Genomic DNA, 18,810 nt, shown 5'->3' with positions numbered 1-18,810 from the left:
ACAGGCAAAATTCCCATCTGAACTTACCTCCTGGTTGACCCACCAAAGTTGTTACTGAGCCAGGTTCATTTTTCAAGAGGCACAGCAAGCCAAAACGCTGAGTCACCAAGGCTCGAAGCAGAGGTTTTACTCCCAAGGCAGGCAAGAGAAGAAACCGGAGAACGAACCTCAAATCCGCCTCTCAGAAGACAAGGGGCTGGGTTATTTATGGGATGACCAATAAAGAAGCAGGGAAGGCTGAGGCGTGGGGGGAGTGGGGAAAGGTGATTGGGAAAGGGTGCGCGATAATCGTGGTCCTGCACAGGTGTAGCTAAGCTACAGGCCTCTGTACGTTCAAAAGGTCACCCAGCGGACACTAGCACCTGCCCAGCTGGAGGGTCGATGGTGCTACCCTTAACTAGCTCAACTTGAACTATACACAGCTGAGACTCCAAGGTCCTGGAAAATAACTTAGGCAAACATCTTGTTTAGGCTAGGAGCTGCTTGGAGGACATGCAAGTGTTAAAACGACCTTGATTAATGAAGGCAAGTGAAATGGATTTGACTAATCATTACTCAGTTTCAGATAGAACCAGCGGAAAAATAAAAGCAAGGAAATGCGATGAGAAAAGCATGTAAATACATTTTCGAATATTACCTTTATCACACCACATATAAGCTCAAAAAAACATTTATTAATTGATGGTGGAATCATCACTAATTTGTGTCCAGAATTTGACATCCCCTACCCATACCCCATCTTGTAATCAGGGTGTCTAGAAAACCATTTTATTAGTTAAAATATTGCTTGGTTAGCATGAAAAAAAAATTCTTTTAAAGGTGAATAGTGTATACAGATCACTGAATAAGCCATGGGAAAGGCCTGCTGCACAGTCCTGGTCCCATGGCTAAGATAACTTCTCTATTGTTGACCCATCTATATTTCCTCTATTGGTGGATTTTCTTCTCTGACCCAGTTTTTCTCATTCAGGGCAATGATGGATATTCACTAAATCTTTCTCCCTGAGGCCAGAACACACCTCTGGTTGGTCTGAATTTTTCTTTCTGTATGTGTGGTATTATCAGTTAAAGTATTGTAAGGCTCTCTTTCTTTGAACTAGTCTGTCTTTTAATATTATGTGTTGAGCTAACCAAACTAAAAAATTATAAAGACACCATATCCAACCTAAATTCTAGTGGAAGCCATAATATAACAGACAACAGAAGACTGGATTATTTCATCCCTAGCTATTGCGACCTGGGTAGATACTGCTGTCAGGCAGGTGAAATAATAGTTACATGAGTTTTGGAGGAAGACTATAAACTCAATCCCATTGTAAAGTCATCTGTACTTGTGTGGGCTTAGGTATGTTAAAACTCCTCAAGGCTTAGTTTACTCACCTGTAAAATGGAAATAATTTACTGGCTACCTATCCTGTGATGGTTAATTTTATGTATCAACTTGACTGAGCCATAGGGATCCCAGTTATTTGGTCAAACGTTATTCTGCATATGTCTGTGAGGGTGTTTTTGGATGAGATTAACATTAAATTCAACAGACTGAGTAAAATAGATTGCCCTCCCTAATATGGGTGGCCCTCACCCAATCAATGGAAAGCTGAATAGAACAAAAAGTCCGACCTTCCTTTAAAAAGAGGGAACTCCTCCTGCCTAGCTGTTTGAGCTAAGACGTCTGTCTTTTCCTGCCTTCAGTCTCATACTGAAACATCGGCTCTCCTTGGATCTTGAGTCTGCCCGCTTTCGGACTGTAATTTACACTATTAACTATTGTGGTTCTCAGGACTTCAGACTCAGACTACAATTACAGCATCAGCTCTCCTGGGTCTCCAGATTGCAGGTTGCAGATCTGGGGACTTAGCCTCCATAACCGCCTGAGCCAATTCCTTATAATAAATTTCTTTCTCTCTCTGTATATTTATCTTGTTGCTTCTATTTTTCCAGAGAACCCTGACTGAGATTTTGGTACTGAGAGTGTTTCTAAAGAAACAGTTTTAAGGATGAATTTTCTGAATTGGTTCTGGCGTTTCTGGAACTGGCTCTTCAACCTGATTAGATTTAAAGTTGCTAATAACTCTATTTCAAGTAGTAAGGAGAATACTGATAGTCTACGGCATCACCTGGAAATGAAGATATGAAAAATATCACCACTGGATACTCCTCATCAACCTCTTATAAGAAGCAAAGAGGGACTTCCCTGGTGGTGCAGTGGTTAAAAATCCGCCTGCCAATGCAGGGGACATGGGTTCAAGTCCTGGTCCGGGAAGATCCCACACGCTGCAGAGCGACTAAGCCCACGTGCCACAACTACTGATCCTGTGCTCTAGAGCCCGCAAGCCACAACCACTGAGCCCGCATGCCACAACTACTGAAGCCCACGCACCTAGAGCCTGTGTTCCGCAACAAGAGAAGCCACTGCAATGAGAAGCCCAGTCACTGAAACGAAGAGTACTCCCTGCTCGCCACAACCAGAGAAAGCCCGCGCACAGCAACGAAGACCCAATGCAGCCAAAAATAAATAAATTAAATAAATTAAAAAAAAAAAAAAACTAAAAACAGAGCTACTATATGACCCAGCAATTCCACTCCTAGGTGTATACCTGGAGAAAACCATAATTCAAAAGGATGCATGCACCCCAATGTTCATTGCAGCACTATTCACAATAGCCAGGACCTGAAAGCAACCTAAATGTCCATCAACAGAGGAATGGATAAAGAAGATGTGGTACATGTATGCAATGGAATATTACTCAGCCATATAAAGGAACGAAATAGTGCCATTTGCAGAGACATGGATGGACCTAGAGATTGTCATACAGAGTGAAACAAGTCAAAGAGAAAAACAAATGTATAATATCACTTATATGTGGAATATAGAAAAATGGTACAGATGAACTTATTTGCAAAGCAGAAATAGAGTCACAGATGTAGAGAACAAACTTATGGTTACCAAGGGTGGGAACTGGGAGATTGGGATTGACATTTATACACTACTATGTATAAAACAGATAACTAATGAGAACCAAATGTATAGCACTGGGAACTCTACTCTATGCTCTGTGGTGACCTAAATGGGAAGGAAATCTAAAAAAGAGGGGATATATGTATACGTATAACTGATTCACTTTACTGCACAGCAGAAACTAACACAACAGTGTAAAGCAACTATACTCCAATCAAAATTAATTTAAAAATAATAATTATTGGTTCCAAAAAAATTAATATGAAATTAATGGGGTTGTCATGGAGAAAAGATGTAATGCATGCTAAAGTTCTTGTCTGTTGGGGCAGAAAAGTAAATATACCGATTATATCTCTTACTTTTTTATTATGAAAAATTTGCAAGCATACATAAAAGTAGAGAAAACAAACTTCACTATACCGATCATCTGGATATAATAACTTTTCACATTTGCCAGATTCCTGTAGTATTTTAAAACAATCCCCAGATACTGCAACGCTTCACCTCTAAATATGTCAGTATGCATCTCTAAAAAGTTACTTTTTTACATAACCCCAATACCATTTTGACCCCTAACAAGATAACAATTTCATAGTGTCGTTTAATATCCAGTCATATTCAGAGTTCTCTAATTATCCCCCAAATGTCTTTTTACAGTTACTTTGTTCAAACCAGGCCCACACATAGCATTTGGTTGATATGCCTCTTAAGTCCCTTTTAATTTTGAACAATCCCCCAGCTCACTCCAATGCAAAAAGGAAAGCAAAATCCCACAAAGTGAAAAATTCCATATTTTTTCATGCAATTAACTTGTGAAAAGAGACAAGGTGAGTTGGTAATTAACTTGTGAAGAGACCAGGTCATAGAATGATGGACAATCTCTGTTTGTCTCCTTGTAGCACCATTTAAGTTGTTCACTAACTACCACATTAGTAAGAAGTTTGATCTAAGGGCTTGATTAGCTTCAAGTTGAACAGTGTTGTTAGAAATAGTTTTAAGCAGTGCTGGGCGCTCCACATTACATCTTGTCATGAACCACAACAAGTCAAATTGACCATTTTTAGAGATGCTAAATTTGATCAGTGGGTTCAGGTGGAGACAATCTGACCCCTTCATTGCAAAGTGAGGTCCTTATAACCAGCAAGTTATCCACAGGATGATACTTTGTACTTTGGTAAAATTACTCTTGGGTTTAAGGGTGGGGGGAGGGAGGAAGCAAATCAGAAACTATTTAGACATTAACAAAATGAGAACACTGCATATCAAAAAGCCAGGAAAACACAAATATGGCAGAAGGAATGAACTTATTTCAAAGAAGCATACACTGATGAATCAGGAAAAATTAGATTTGACCAATAAACAACCCAAAAGCTATTCTAAGAAAAGGTTAATAAAATAGACAAATATTTAGCAAGTCAGACTGAAAGGAAAAGGAGAAAGCATGCAAATAAGCAACAGGGGATATGTAAAAAATTATGAGAAAAATGTGTTCCAGAAAATAGGGGTGAAATTCTGAGAAAATATAAATGACTAGGTTGGCTTCAAAAGAAATTTTAAAGCCCAAACTAGTCAATATGAGAAACTGATCTAGTAGAATTAGATGAATAAGCAAAATTAGTCCATTAATGAATGCAATTCACCACATTAACAGATTATAGGAGAAAAGCATCATGAAAATGATAATAGCTAACTCTGATATAGAAATTGCTATGTGCCCGGCTCTCTTCTAATCACTTTAAATATAGCTCATTTAATTTCACTAAATGCTCCAAAGGCACTTGAGCATTTAGCCCCACTCCTGATTAAAATTATAAAAAAGAAATATATTTTAGGAATAAAAAGAAGCATCACTATTCTAAAAAAGAATTAACGTATCTACTGGAAATCTCTAGCAAGGATTACCCTTGATGGTGGCATCAGGAACTTTTCATATCAAATGTCAAATTCAACCCACAATGGTTTAAACAGAAAATGATTTCACAAGTGACTTCAAAGTTCCAGAACATTCGTCTAGATTGGCAATACCTGGATCCAAGGTTTCCCTTACCGGGGTACAAAAGGTTATTCAATTTGCAAGGGTATCACAATTTTGAAATAGCAACGTACCTGGTGCATATAAACCAAGATTCAATTTACAAAAATTCAAAGCACACACAATTTTGTCAGAAATATTTCAGATGCACCTGATTCTTTGACTTTGTCCAATTTCCTTCCAGTTGATTCAAGATGACTGTGAATCTAGAGAAATCAAGAGTCCCCTCCCCCACCCACATCCCTGCCTTATCCAATTTTTTTGTTTCTCCTCCCCTATCATCACCCTTAGAGTGTGCTTCTGCTCTGAACAAGGTGTTGCCTGAAGAATTTCTGGATCTCTCCCCAGGCGTGCTCCTGGGCTGCCGCGTGGCCCACAGGGTCCCCCCCCCAAAGCAGGGGGCAGAAGAGGCCGCGGCTCCAGGACGCATAGCACAGGGGCAAATAGGGCGGCTCTATGAGGTGGCCCGCCCCGGGGTAGAGCAGCATCCTTCCGTTGCTTCTGCCGTGCCTCCGCAGCTGGTCCAGGGCTTGCTCAGCGTACTCTCTGCTATTGAAGCATTCGTCATCCTCCCCTATAACGAAGAGGATCGCACCCTGGGCCTTTTCAATAGGAAGCACACTGTGTTGATTCAGTGCATCTCGGGGGTTCCCCTTGTAGTGACGGAGGCACAAAGCGCCCATGATGTTGAACTCCATGCGCTCCGGCAACGAGGGGATGGGTGTTATAACCAGATCCCGGTACTTGAGCGGAAATTCAAAGATGGCATTGCACCCATTGATGCAGACAGTGGCTGCCACCTCCTTCAGGTAGCAGGCCATGGCCAGCCCGATCTCTGCACCTTTGCTCACAGAGATTACTCCAATTCCTGGCTTTTGGATCTGAAGGAGAAAATAAAGGAAACCCATTACAGGACATTCTCTGAGAAGGAGCTCTCCTACAGGCCAGTAAGCTAGTATGATGGGAAGAGTTTGAAAATGTGGGGTGGGAGTCCTGGCACTAAGGTTTACCGGCTTTGCGACTGAGAGAGAATACTACCTACTTACCCCCCCTAAGCCTTACTGTCTTATGGGGGTGATAATATTACCTACCTTGTAGGACAGTTATGAAGATTAAGTGAAAAAATAGAAATTAAAACTCTTCACCCAAAGCAGAGCTCTATAAAGGCAAAAAGGGTCTAATACACCAGCAACACTAGACATCACAAGAGCAGAGGCAGGTAAGATTTTTGAAGAATCGAATCCTTCTCTCCAGCTAGTAGAAGAGGCGTCCCAGTTTCTTTCAAATGTTAGGTAAGTGTAATTCATACTTAAACGCATTTTACAGCTACAGAGGATTTGCATATTTGTTAAACCGAAGGCTAATCCTGGAAGGATCGGGAGTGTACAGATGAAAGACTCAGATTCTGTAAAAAACTGAATGTCAGTTCCCAGTCCACTAGGAAAAGTAGTAGTCACAGGAGGGAGTCCTTAACTTTGGGGTGGGCCCAGGGACCAGAGGGAAGGGAAGAAGTCTGAGGGATAAATGAGGAGAGGAAGGGCATTCTGGACAAACAATAGCAAATACATAGTGACCCTGTGTGTTAACTTTGCTCACAGTTGTATCCCCAGCACCTTTCTATCATCAGAATCAGCTGAAAAAAACACTTTTAAAACTTGAGCTTTCTGAGATCCAGTTTTTTTGTTTGTTTGTTTTGTTTTGTTTTGTTTTGCGGTACGCGGGCCTCTCACTGTTGTGGCCTCTCCCGTCATGGAGCACAGGCTCCGGACGCGCAGGCCCAGCGGGGCACGAACCCGCGTCCCCTGCATTGGCAGACAGATGCTTAACCACTGCGCCACCAGGGAAGCCCCTAAGATCCAGTTTTTTGAGAGCTACTTCAGTAGGTCTGAGTGGGCCCAAGAATCTGATACTATAAAATATCCCCAAGGAAATCCAGTGTGCATCCACATCTGGGAACCATCCACGTGAGGAGTGGATTGGGAAGTGAGGGAGGAGGGCTATCAATGGAGACGGGAAATTGATTAATGCACTATTGCAGCATCACAGCTGAGCAATGATGAGGGACTAAAACAGCGGCAGGGAGGGTGAAGAGGGTGTGATGTACTGAGAAAGAAGCTAAAACACTTTGGGATGGGTTGAGGGTGTGGGGAAAGGAAGAGGGAAGAAACCAGATGGGCACAGGTGACAAGGTGGATTTATTGAGCGTTTACTATATGCTCGGCCCTCCAACAAGAAAACGGGGATTCAGGAAGTGTAAGTCTCGCTCAAGGTTACAACAGTATCAAGGGGCAGAGGTGGGAATTGAACCTCTTCTGTGGAATCTGACTACAAGTTGAATTTTGGCAATTGCCCTTTCTCCTCATACAATGTCACAAATAGTTAAATTTGAAGTGAAAAAAAAAATTAACTTGAAAACATTTTGCCTGGGATTTAATTCCTTCTAGGCAATCCTTTAAACACAGCCAAATATGCTTAGGAAAATCACGTGTATATTTGATTATGATGATGATAACACTGAAGATGAGGATACCGGTGATGCTCCAATAGCAAACATATCCTATCTCTTCTTGAGAAGAGTCAAGGCTCCAGGAGAGAACGATGTAAGTTGGGGAGTCAGGATGACTTAACGGTTTGGAGCAAAGACATTGCCCCAAGGGCTCTGTCACTTACTGGCCGTGGAGTGTTGGCCTCTTACTTAACTGAGATGGGTATGCCTTCTCATCTGAAAAATGAGGACCATGTCAAAAGTACTAACTTCGCACAGTAATTATGAGCATTAAATGAGATAGTGCATATAAAGTATTTAGCATAGAGTCTAACAAATAGTCACTTAATAGAAACATTAGGTGATACGGTTGTTTTACCCTGTCAGGTTGAACTGTAAGAAATACCTGATATTTGAACATTTTTGAACTAGCAAACGAAGAGAATCATAATATACCCACCATTTATTGTCTTCTTTGTGCCAGTAAGCACTAAGCTGATCCTAACCAACTCAACAATCCTACAAGGTACGTATTATTATCTGCATTTTCACTCAACTGTGTGTGCCCAAGTCTAAACAGACTGGTGATATAGGCAGAACGGACATTTGTGATTTTTGATTTTTTTGGCTATAATGTTGCCAGGTAAAATGAAAAGTATTTTAAATACCTTGGGATGAGCTAGTAGCAAGTTGGCAGCTTCCTCAAAATACTCCAGGTCCACCTCCTGCAACTGCTTGGGCAGGTCTGCGTAGGCAAAATATGCTAAGGCCAGCACTGCAAAGCCGTGGGCGGCCAGAAGACTGGCCCGATACTCAACTAGACCCCCGATGCCCCCAAACAAATCAATGAGTCCTGGGAAAGGGCCTGCCCCTAAGAGCAAGAAAAAAGAGGAGAGAATGAGATCACAAAGAGCAACAAGAGGGTCGAGTAGGTGCCAGCGAAAGTACAGGCTGAGCAGAATGAATTCCACCGTCACACACACAACGAAACGGCTTATTACTTTTAAAATATTGTGGGAAATACTAGTTTGCCAACAGTTTGATGTCCTTTGTTTTTGTTTTTATTTCCATGAACCATGTCTTCTAGATCATAAAAGATTAGTCTCACCTGGAGGGAGGAAAAGGGCTCCTCGCACACGACCTTCTTGGACCTGCACCCGCTGCATCTGAGGGCTGGAGAACCAACGCTGCACCACCTGGCTGGCCCTGGGCTGAACCTCCCCTGACTTTTGTAAATAAACGGAGTCATATAGCTCCAGAGTGATCCAAAAGGGGCTGTTCATCACATCTTTCTTAATCTGCCTCTCAAAAGCCTTCTCAGGCTTCAGAGACCAGAAGAGGCCCATAGGGTGGACCCCCACGTAGTGGCCGCCCAAGGCAGGAGCCTGCTTCAGGTCCAGCTCACCAGCCTTGCTGGCCCTGTAGAAGGCTCTGGACTGGTACAGATTCCCCTTCTCATCCTTCATAGATGCCATGAGTGTCACCGTCTGCAGTGGGGGCAGGCCTGTCACTCGGATGTGCACGGGCTCATCCGCGAGGGCACTTGCCGGGGTGGCTGTCAGCTGGAACATTGGCAACCGGCAAAGGGACCAAGTGGTATTTCCTACCCTGCAGTGAAAGAGAAAACTCTGAGTTGGAGACTTCAGTTCCAAGGAAGAAGCCCAGACAAGGCTTATATTAGGTCTGGCCAAGGCAGATTTCTGGATACTAGTGCAAAATACACAGGACATTTGGAGGAGGGAAAATAGGGTGTTGCAGACAGTATTCATTATTCTCATTTTACATATGAGGAAACAGGTTAAGTGACATGCTCAAAGTCTTGTAAATAATTAATAGTAGAACCTGAAATTCAAGCTAGGTCTGACACTACAGCCTCCTGTCTTATCCGTTACAACACTGTAGGAAATCTTAGTTTTGTGGTTTTGAGTAAGTTGAGCTTCATATCTTCAGTTGAGATCATTCCCAGGTGACCTATTTCACTGGTGTTTGTTAGGATCCGAGGGGGTAATGCATGATTAAGGGTTTATTGGAAGGATCAGTGCTGCTTTTCAACTCCCATACCTACATAAACAAGAAACATGTTATGCTGTTGTTTCTTTCTTTCTTTTCTCTTTTTTCAGTTTCTAATCCCTCCCTGCCATTGTAAGACGGACTGCCAGCTCTTTTCAGAGTTCCCATTATTTGTTCTTTTTAAGGGAAAATAAAACTTCATGATCTGCTTTTGTGGCTTTCCAACAGAGTGATAAACATAAAATATTGTTTGTAGCAAAGAGAATGAAATATACATTTGATCAGCTATTTCATACTCTCCTCATTTTATGAGCAAAATTTGGGGGTACTCTCTTCCTCCTTCCTCCCTCTGTACATTCCTTCTTTCTTTACTTTCCCTCCTTTCTTCTATACCTCATTCCACAAGGGATTTGAACCTGCTTATAGATAAAGGAGGCATAAACAAATAAAAATAAAATAGGATCTGGGAAAATATGAAGTAGCATCAGAGACACTGAATGAATGACAGCCAAAGGAAAAAAGGCAATCTCTCAGTTGTGTTGTTCTAATTAGTCTCATAGAAAGGGTTACCAGTTTCTCAAAGGAAAGGAAAAAGTGAGGCCTTTCCAATATTCTCCTAAAAGAAATTTCTCATATGAAACTTTGACATAGGTATGCATCATTTTTCCAACAGTATCTTCACACAAATGGTAGTAACAGGTGTTCTCTCAGAAAGCTTGATCCTCCAAGGGATCCTTGATTTTATTTTACAGAGGAATGCAAAGTGAAGCCTTTGGGGTTTAGATTTGTGAGCAGAAAAGATTCTGGAGAAAATAAACAGGCTCTGGCAGTGCAGGGGCAGAAGAGGGGTTTTAATGCCCAGTTCTTCACTGTTGAAAGCAGGTCTTTGGAGGAAAGAGAGGGTCAAGGAAAAATGCATTTTGTGCTTCTTTTAAGAAAGTGATTTTCTGCAAAGGACGCACTCCCTCCCACCTGACCCCCATCAACAACCAGCATTACTGACCATTTCAAAACTCATGGTCAATAGAATAATTTGGAATAAATAGAATGATTGTGAATGTTTTCCCTCAATACCAGCAGAGTTCTTGGCAGAAGAAGGTGGCATCAATTCAAACTTCCTGGGTCTTTCATATGTATCAGGGAAATGGGACCTGTAATATGAATAAGAACACCCCACATCCCATGTGACATTTCAGTGCTCCCTTGGTATTTTCTGATCTGGTCCTTCCTATAACTCTCTGTATCTGCTCTTTCCTTCTTCCCAAAAAGAGATCATTAAGAAGGGGTACTTGCGTGCCCTATTCCACAAATTCTTCTTCCTTCTCAAAACTTCTATATAATTTATTGACTCGATATAGATTTGGTTTTCAAATTGAATTAATTTGAATTAATTAACATAAGTATTCTCCTGCATTCCTGCGTGCATCCCGCATCTGGTCTTATTCTTCCAGGTGGACTGCAAATTCTTCAAGGGCAGCAACTATGTGTTAAAACTTTAGGAACCCTATTGATACTCATATAGTAAATTATACAATGTGCATGCTTCAGAGTTATGAAATTCATAACAGGGGCAGGAAAAAATAGCACCAAAAATGTAATTAAAATACTTTACTTACATAGTGCTTTTGTAATATAAAATATTAGAGTCTCTTCCCAAGTCAGGGTCCCTCTTTATCTGAGAACTGCTCCCTAAAGCCCAGAGATGGACCCTCAGCAGCTATGTTTATACCATGTGACCTCCACCCCGGGGGGCCGTTGCTGACAGGATCAGGACTGGACACCTGATTCAAGGTGTGCCAGGGATGTTCCCCCCTTGCCAGTTTGGAATGGAGACCCAGAGTCACCAGTCACTCTATCAAGGTAAGGACTAAAGGTGTAGCAAGAAGGCACCTAGGTAGCAAAATTTACTTGCATGACCAAGTCCCTGAAGTCCTGAAACTTTGCACTCCAGGTGCCCTCTTGCCTCAGCCTAGTCTTAGCCTTGGACTCTTTTTACGTGGCTGTATCCATAAAATTCAGAAGCTGTAACCAGATAATCACAGAAAGACAGTCTTGCAGTAGAGTACGGGAGTTTGAGGAAAGAGAGAAAGATACAGGGACAAAGAGAAATTAGATTGCTCCTATCCTGAGAAACCCCTGAAGAAAGAAAGGGTGGGTCATTTAGAAGGTCTGTGGTTATATAAATAAGTGTCAGAGAAAAGAGAGATGGAAGAAGATAGGTTTCAGAAGACTTCAGTCTTTGAAAGGAATCTATCTTAGAGCTAGAATTTTATTTTGGGGTCTCGGCACTTAGCTGACTATGCTTACTGTTTTGTCTCCTAATTTTTCTGGAGCTCCTGTTAAATGTGTTAAGTTATTGATTCTGACTTCTCAGAAATTCCCCATAATGGTCATTAGTATTCTATGTCTAGATTTTTGCCATTTGCACCAAGGTATATGCAAGGGGTTAGATTATAATGAAACTTCCTATAAGAAGCAGGCGTTCTCCCAAGAGCACGTGAAACAAAGAGAGAAAGAGAGAGAGAGGTCACTTGATAAGTCAACAGTGTGTGCTTGTGAATGGTGTGTCAGGTTTCCTGACCAAAGACTAGGAAGCAGCCACATGATCAGCAATCCCACAGTCACTGCCTTTGGAACATGGGCTAAACAAAGTCACTTTTCACAGGCTGACAAGATAGGGTGTGCCCGCATGAAGATCTGGTAGGGATCCAAGGCACAGTCTGACAGATTACCTCTTCAGAAGCTGGTTGTAAGTCTATCAGACCTCAGACTTATTCAAGCCTTGTGCCATCTGTTCTTTATATAACACCCCCTTATATATTCAAGAAACAAGAAAAATCCAGGATTTAAATACATACACATGGGGACTTCCCTGATGGTCTAGTGGTAAAGAATCCGCCTTCCAATGCAGGGGACATGGGTTCAATCCCTGGTTGGGGAACTAAGATCCCACATGCCACGGGGCAACTAAGCCCACACGCTACAACTTCTGAGCCCGGGAGACTCAACTAGAGAGCCTGCGTGCTGCAAACTACAGAGCCTATATGCCACAGCTAGAGAAGAGAAAAACCCGCATACCACAACTAGAGAGAAGCCTGAGCGCTGCAACAAAAGATCCCACCTGCTGCAACTAAGACCCAACGCAGCCAAAAATAAATAATACATACATACACTTGTACACACATACACACACACACACATACATGAAAGAAGATTTGATACCTATACACCAGGGATTCTCAACTGGGTTTCTGAGGAACTCAGAGGCTCTGCAAAATGTCACTAGGGTTTCCACAAGAGCTCTTAATTGGAAAAATGAGAAACAGTTTTTGAACTTCAAGTGTGATGTGATGATAGTGCATGCAATGATGGAGGGAGACAGTCACTGAGCTGTTCCTTTACATGTTGTTCAGCCCCATAGGGTGGTGTGTGAAAGGACCACATACAATTGGCTGAGACCATTCTCAGTTTGGGATGCAAGATTAGGGGAGGCTGTTGATGGCTAGTGGCGAGCTCGATGTGGAGAAGAGCATGGTGGGCTGATGTGTGCCTCTCCTTCCTGAATTACCTCCTCCAAACTCCCCTTATGCTCCGTGGACTGAGTTAAAGGAGTGAACAAACTCTATTGGTGTAATATGGAAGGAAAGTTGCATTCCGAAAAATGAATTTTTACACACTGTAGTCAGCTGCACCCTGACACTTTGTTATTTGTAAACATTGTGAAGTGTGGATAGTGTAAGAAGAGAATTTTCATACGGAATTTTTTTTAGGGAATTTTTCTCATTTTGTTACTTATTATGAAACTCTTTTATATTTCAGTAAGCATTCCAAATATGTCTGATGGTCCAATGGAGTGATAAATTTGAGGGTAAATTTAAAATGGGAAGAAGGGAATTGAAGGACAAGGGACAAAACTCAGAAGATTAGTGATGGAGAACTGCCATTTTCTGAGTCATTTGACAAGAGGCCACACACTGAAACACTCTGTCTTTACAGTGAAGCTACTTATCAGTGGAATTTACATCAGCTGGTAATACAAGTTGTCCTGTTGCATTGGGTATGGTCTTTAACAAACAACTAAAAAATGCAGCAATGGCTCCAGGAAAATGGAAAAGACAAATAAAATATCACAATTATTTGACAAGTAAAGGGGCTGGTAATTTTAAGTGGCCTTTGGAATTCAGCTCTCCCCTCATTGCCCTTTTTTCTGTAACAGCAAACACCTATTGAGCACTTACTAATGGCTAGTCACTGGGTAATATGAATCCACATAGTAAAGTCTTTTCACTTTTCAGTACCCTTTTATGACCATTATTTCTCTTGACCCTTGCAAAAAACCTGTGGGAATAAAAAATTATTATTATCCTTACATTGTAAATTAGGAAATTGAGCTCAGCTAGTTAAATGACTTACCCAAGCTTGCCTATGTTGTTAATGATGAAGCAAGAATTTTAACCAGTACCATCTGACCCTACATATAAACCTTACTTATCTTCCCCAGATGAGGGTAGACATATGAGAGCTCATTCTTTTCCTAGCCTCCCCCTCTTGTTTTTCTTTCCTACTTCTTCTTTGACCTTAACTTCATCTTTCCCTTTCCCTAACTCTGAAGCTTTTAGTTAAAATATATACCCTGGTGTACAGGGTGGCAGGACTAGTAATGGAATAGTAGGAGTAAACTTTAGTCCACAAACCCACATGTGCATGAAATGTAATTTTTTTTCTATTTTTCTAAATTCAGAGTAATTTCTATTTTGAGTCCTTGTTCCTCCAGATGGCAGAGATATAATCACAGAATTCAGAGCATCCTGCTTTTCCTGGGAGCTCAAGGAAGTTCCCTGTGACTGTGGCAGTGCTCAAAGACTTGGGGTTGGGAGACCCTATTCATATGTTACTATGCATTCTTCTAAACCTGTTTTACGATGGATACCAGTGGTTCCAAATTCAGATACCTATAGGGGCCAGGCAGGTAATATAAATTTGTAGATAAAGGACAGAGATAAACAAAATGTAAGACTGCAGTGAACCTAAGACTACCTGCCCATCTAAGGCATTCAAATGTATTCTATTAAAAAAATGCACACACACAAAACTACCCAACAACAACCACCAACCAACCAAAGGAAAAAACAACCCAAGGCGTGGACCAAACGAAAGACACCAAATGAAATACACCCATTTGTGACTTCTGAAATTCACATCATCTATTAGGCTTTTTGCAACATAAAGGCCAGGAAAAAATTTTTGTTTTTCTCTTTCCTGAAGCAATAAGTATCAACTGATCTCCCTCTGGAGGAAGAAGGAAAACAAGGTCAAATAAAAATACAAGAATGTGGGGATGGGAAGTGGGAGTGAGGACTCAGCCATTCATATTTCCAGTGGTATATGGCAAGTTAACCCTGCCCTCAAACCTTCTCCTTGTCACCTCTCACCATGCTGAATCTTTACAATCTTTTCCTGCTTTCCCTGTATTCCATTTCTATTGTCTTATTCTAATTGAATCCCAACTAATCCACATACTGCTATAGGGATTAATATCTTTGTTAGTTGTTAAGGCTTATTGCCTGCCAGGGCCCATCCCTCACAGATTTTCAAAATAAGTTGTAAGAAGACTTAAAACTTATCCTGTTCAACACTCAATTGTCATTATCATCAATGAAGCACCTACACTGTGCGGGGACACCCAGATGAAGAGGGCTGTCCCTCCTCTGGGCTCTCTCTACACCATGTCTCCCAGAGCACTTAATTCTTGAACTTAATATTAATGAGTAATGTATGCTGTGTGTACTCTCTCCTGTTATTTTGTAAATTTCTTGAAGGCAGGATCCTGTCTGATGTGTCTTTGTCACTTTCACTGCACAGGAGCTCTTCACATCCCATGTATTCATTAAATGATTGTGGATTTTCCTCTCCATTCCCATAAACTCTCATCCTTTTACCCAATTATTTCTCTCTCTTTACAGTTGCTTTTGCTCCCCAGTCTAATCTCGACAATGTTGTCAGACAGATCTTTATAAAACTCAAAAATAATCAATTTTCTCATCTGCTTTAAACTTCCAGTGGCAGCCAGATTCATTTGAGGATAAAGTCTAAATCTTTTGTCTTAGCACTTAAGACTCTTTGCAGGGGAATGGCTCTACCATAGCACCCTCGAGACCTTCCATGTTTCCACAGGAACAGCTTGAACCACCATATGACCTAAATCTGGGTGGAATGCCTTGTGATCCTCCCAGGAGCATGGCATGAGAAGCAGTCTTTACAAGAGGCTTCACAAGACAGTTTTCCCATCTGTCTCTCCCTATCTTGTGGGAGGCTGCCATGAGGCAGCTTTCCCATCCACCTCCCTGGTTCCAGAGAGGCATGGGACTCTCCATCTCATACTTACACCCCTTTAGGGCAGAGCTGCAGGCTCTAGGACCACTGAGTTGCAGTCTAGGATCAGCTCCTCAGCCACTGAATATCTCACAACTCTGTTGAAGACGTCTGGTTCCTTTTGCTTCAGTTCCATCCTTTTGGTGGGTGAGACAAGGACCCAGAGAGCTGCACCCTTGGCACCTCTTGCCTTCACTGCCTATATAAGTAATAAACTGTCTGAATCTAAAAGGGGCTCCTTATTTCTTTTCCAGCTGAACCTGTCAGTCTTGGACTTGGACTTCCCTTTGTGTTTGACACGCTTTATCATCTAATTCAATCAAAGCCTTTCACCACCACCCCCCAATCTATTTACTAGTCTAAGCAACCATTTCATTACAAACTAGCATAGGATATTGTCAAAATCTGCTTCTTTATCTGTCTCTCCCTTTTCTGCTCTATCCAATATAGTACCCACTAGCCATGTACAGCTATTTAAATTTCAATTCACTTAAAAATGCATGAAATTGACATTTAAAATTTAGCTTCTCATTCACACTAACCACATTTTAATTGCTCAGTAGCCACATGTTACTAGTGGCTACTGTATTGGACCATGTAGCTATAGAATATTCCCATCACCACAGAATATCCTACTGGACAGCACTACTCTGGATTGTAAAGTATTCCTCACGGGCAAGAATTATACCTTGTTCAACACTCTACTTCTCAGTTCCTAGAATAGTGCCAGTACATAGTGATCGCTCAGTAAATGTTTGAGGAATGAAGTGAAAGAATAAATGATAGATAAAAAAGCACACAAAAAAAAGTTGAGTGACATATCTCAGAGAGAGTGTGAAGACAGAACAGAAGCCCAGTTGAATATTTATAGGCTACTTCTGAAGATGGAAAATTCCTCAAAATCCAATGGGATACAATTTCCAGGGTTCCTCACTTCTTTGCAGCAGAAGGCAGGACTGTCCATGAAACAGTTAATGTACACTGCAGACTGTCAGTGAAACCAAAGATAGAAAGCAGCCAGAGGGCAAGAAACAAGAACTCAGCTGCCTCTCACAGGCATAGCCTCCTGGTGGCTGGAGAGGGAGCCCTCAGCAAAATGGAAGCAATCTGATAGGGTCTGATAGCTGATAGCTGCATTGTTGAGCACGTTTCAGACCCCCCCAGAGTCCCAGGGGGAAGGACAGGGATCACGCCTGCACCACTGGGAGACCTTGACCTGTTAGAGGAAGGGCAGTCAAGAACTGGCGGGACATCAACACATCAGAAGGCAGGAAACAAAGAATAAAAGAGAGCGAAAGGTCCCGTGGAAGTTAAAATTACCATATTACCAATCAAGAAACAAAAATTCCATTTCCTTTAGGATCCTGTTGCTTTTCTTCCTTCATCACAGCACTTCCTCCTCCCAATAAAGCCCAGAGAAAAATTCTTTGAGTCAAGAAACATCTCTCCAGGGACTTCCCTGGTGACGCAGTGGTTAAGAATCCGCCTGCCAGTGCAGGGGACACGGGTTCAAGCCCTGGTCCGGGAAGATCCCACATGCCACAAAGCAACTAAGCCCATGCGCCATAACTACTGAGCCTGCGCTCTAGAGCCCGTAAGCCACTACTGAGCCCACGCACCTAGAGCCCGTGCTCCGCAACAAGAAAAGCCACTGCAATGAGAAGCCCACGCACCACAACGAAGAGCAGCCCCTGCTCACCGCAACTAGAGAAAGCCTGCACACAGCAACGAAGACCCAAAGCAGCCAAAAATTAATTAATTAAATGTAAATAAAAAACAATCTCTCCACTGGTCACATTAGGCTGGACCCTGACTTTTGCAGCCAAGTGTGCATTTCACCTCCAAAATAGTCTCTAAACAGTCTTCTGGTTAGGTTTATGCATCTGACATAAATCAGCGTTTGAACAATAAACTACCTGGGATAGTAATTTCTGGTTCTTCAGAGAACTGTGCTACCCACTGAGGTAAGCAAAACATACACAGAAAGACAAAGCAGCCTTCCCCGGTTCCCTGCTGCTGAAATCAGAAAGCAGACCTTTTCTACTTGGCCACGACAGCCCTGACTCACCCTGAATTCGGCTGCAGGAAGCAGTCTGGAGCGGGATGGCTTACTGAGCCGGCTAGAAGCACTGGACACTTGCCTATTGCTTGCTAATTTAGATCGTTCAAAATACCCCAGCCTACTGTTCAAAGTTGAGATTGTCTCCATAGAAACCATCAGCTGCTCCTTTCTTTTTTTTTTTTTAAGTTCCCAGGGACAGGGCTACGAGCACGTGCTGCCACAGGGTCTGGGCAGAGGCTCTGTTTAGCTGGTGTGCCTTTCAATCCAGGTGTTTCATAAAGGAATGTTTTATTTCATCACATAGGTCTGGTTTCTACACCTCTTCCCTGGACTCCTCCTCTCAACTCCTGGCTCTCTTCTCCTTTGCTTCAATTCCGTCTCTATCTCCTCCTCTAAGTCAGTGGTCTCTTAGGCAGCTGCCTTTTTAGTGGTTTCTAAGATGAGTCCCAAATATCCATCTTCAGAGTGGTGCGGGTTTCAGACTCATCTGACAAGTCTGTTAAATAAAGATTCCCAGGCCCCTCAGCTGGAGATTCTGACTTGATAAGTTTGGGGTAAGTTTCTGGGATCTGTACTTTTAAAAGCAGATTCTAAAGCATAGCCCAGTTTGCAAACCACTCTTCAAAGGGACAGCAAAAGCCCTCCCCATGCAAAAATGCCTCCTCAGGACCAGAACCTCTGAAATCTGTCCTATTGTTAATCCCATCAGTCAGTGCCCATTGTCAAAATATACAAGTGATCCAAGCTACAAATTGCAGACTGTGCGTCCAGGTTGTGAACTCCTTGAGGGAAGGTACCATGTCTTTTAATTTTTGCATCTCTTGCAGCCAGTGGGGTGTAGCTGGCCTCTGGAATCAGAAAGACTTAGATTGGAACCCTGATTCCTTTAC

The 18,810-nt window shown here is 42.1% G+C and overlaps 1 protein-coding gene across 4 annotated transcripts in view; it reads right to left on the bottom strand.

Annotated features, from left to right (window-relative positions):
- Nucleotides 1-3,305: 3,305 nt before the first annotated feature.
- Nucleotides 3,306-18,810, bottom strand: part of LOC137227621 (acyl-coenzyme A amino acid N-acyltransferase 2-like) — a 40,460-nt gene continuing 24,955 nt past the window's right edge. For 3 of the 4 annotated variants that reach the window (XM_067743803.1, XM_067743800.1, XM_067743802.1), the window contains 3 exons: nt 8,585-9,084; nt 8,145-8,347; nt 3,306-5,872 (listed from right to left, as the gene is read on the bottom strand). In XM_067743803.1, the coding sequence (XP_067599904.1) occupies nt 5,279-5,872; nt 8,145-8,347; nt 8,585-9,047 (1,260 nt within the window). In that variant the 5' untranslated portion in view covers nt 9,048-9,084 and the 3' untranslated portion in view covers nt 3,306-5,278. Of the gene's footprint in view, nt 5,873-8,144; nt 8,348-8,584; nt 9,085-17,926; nt 18,070-18,810 lie in introns of those variants that run through there. The other variant, XM_067743799.1, reaches the window with a different exon arrangement.

The sequence above is a fragment of the Pseudorca crassidens genome, chromosome 7, assembly GCF_039906515.1.
Source record: "Pseudorca crassidens isolate mPseCra1 chromosome 7, mPseCra1.hap1, whole genome shotgun sequence".
NCBI lineage: Eukaryota > Metazoa > Chordata > Mammalia > Artiodactyla > Delphinidae > Pseudorca > Pseudorca crassidens.
The sequence above is the reverse complement of the archived record's forward strand: the minus strand, read 5'-3'. Positions and strand labels throughout refer to the sequence as shown.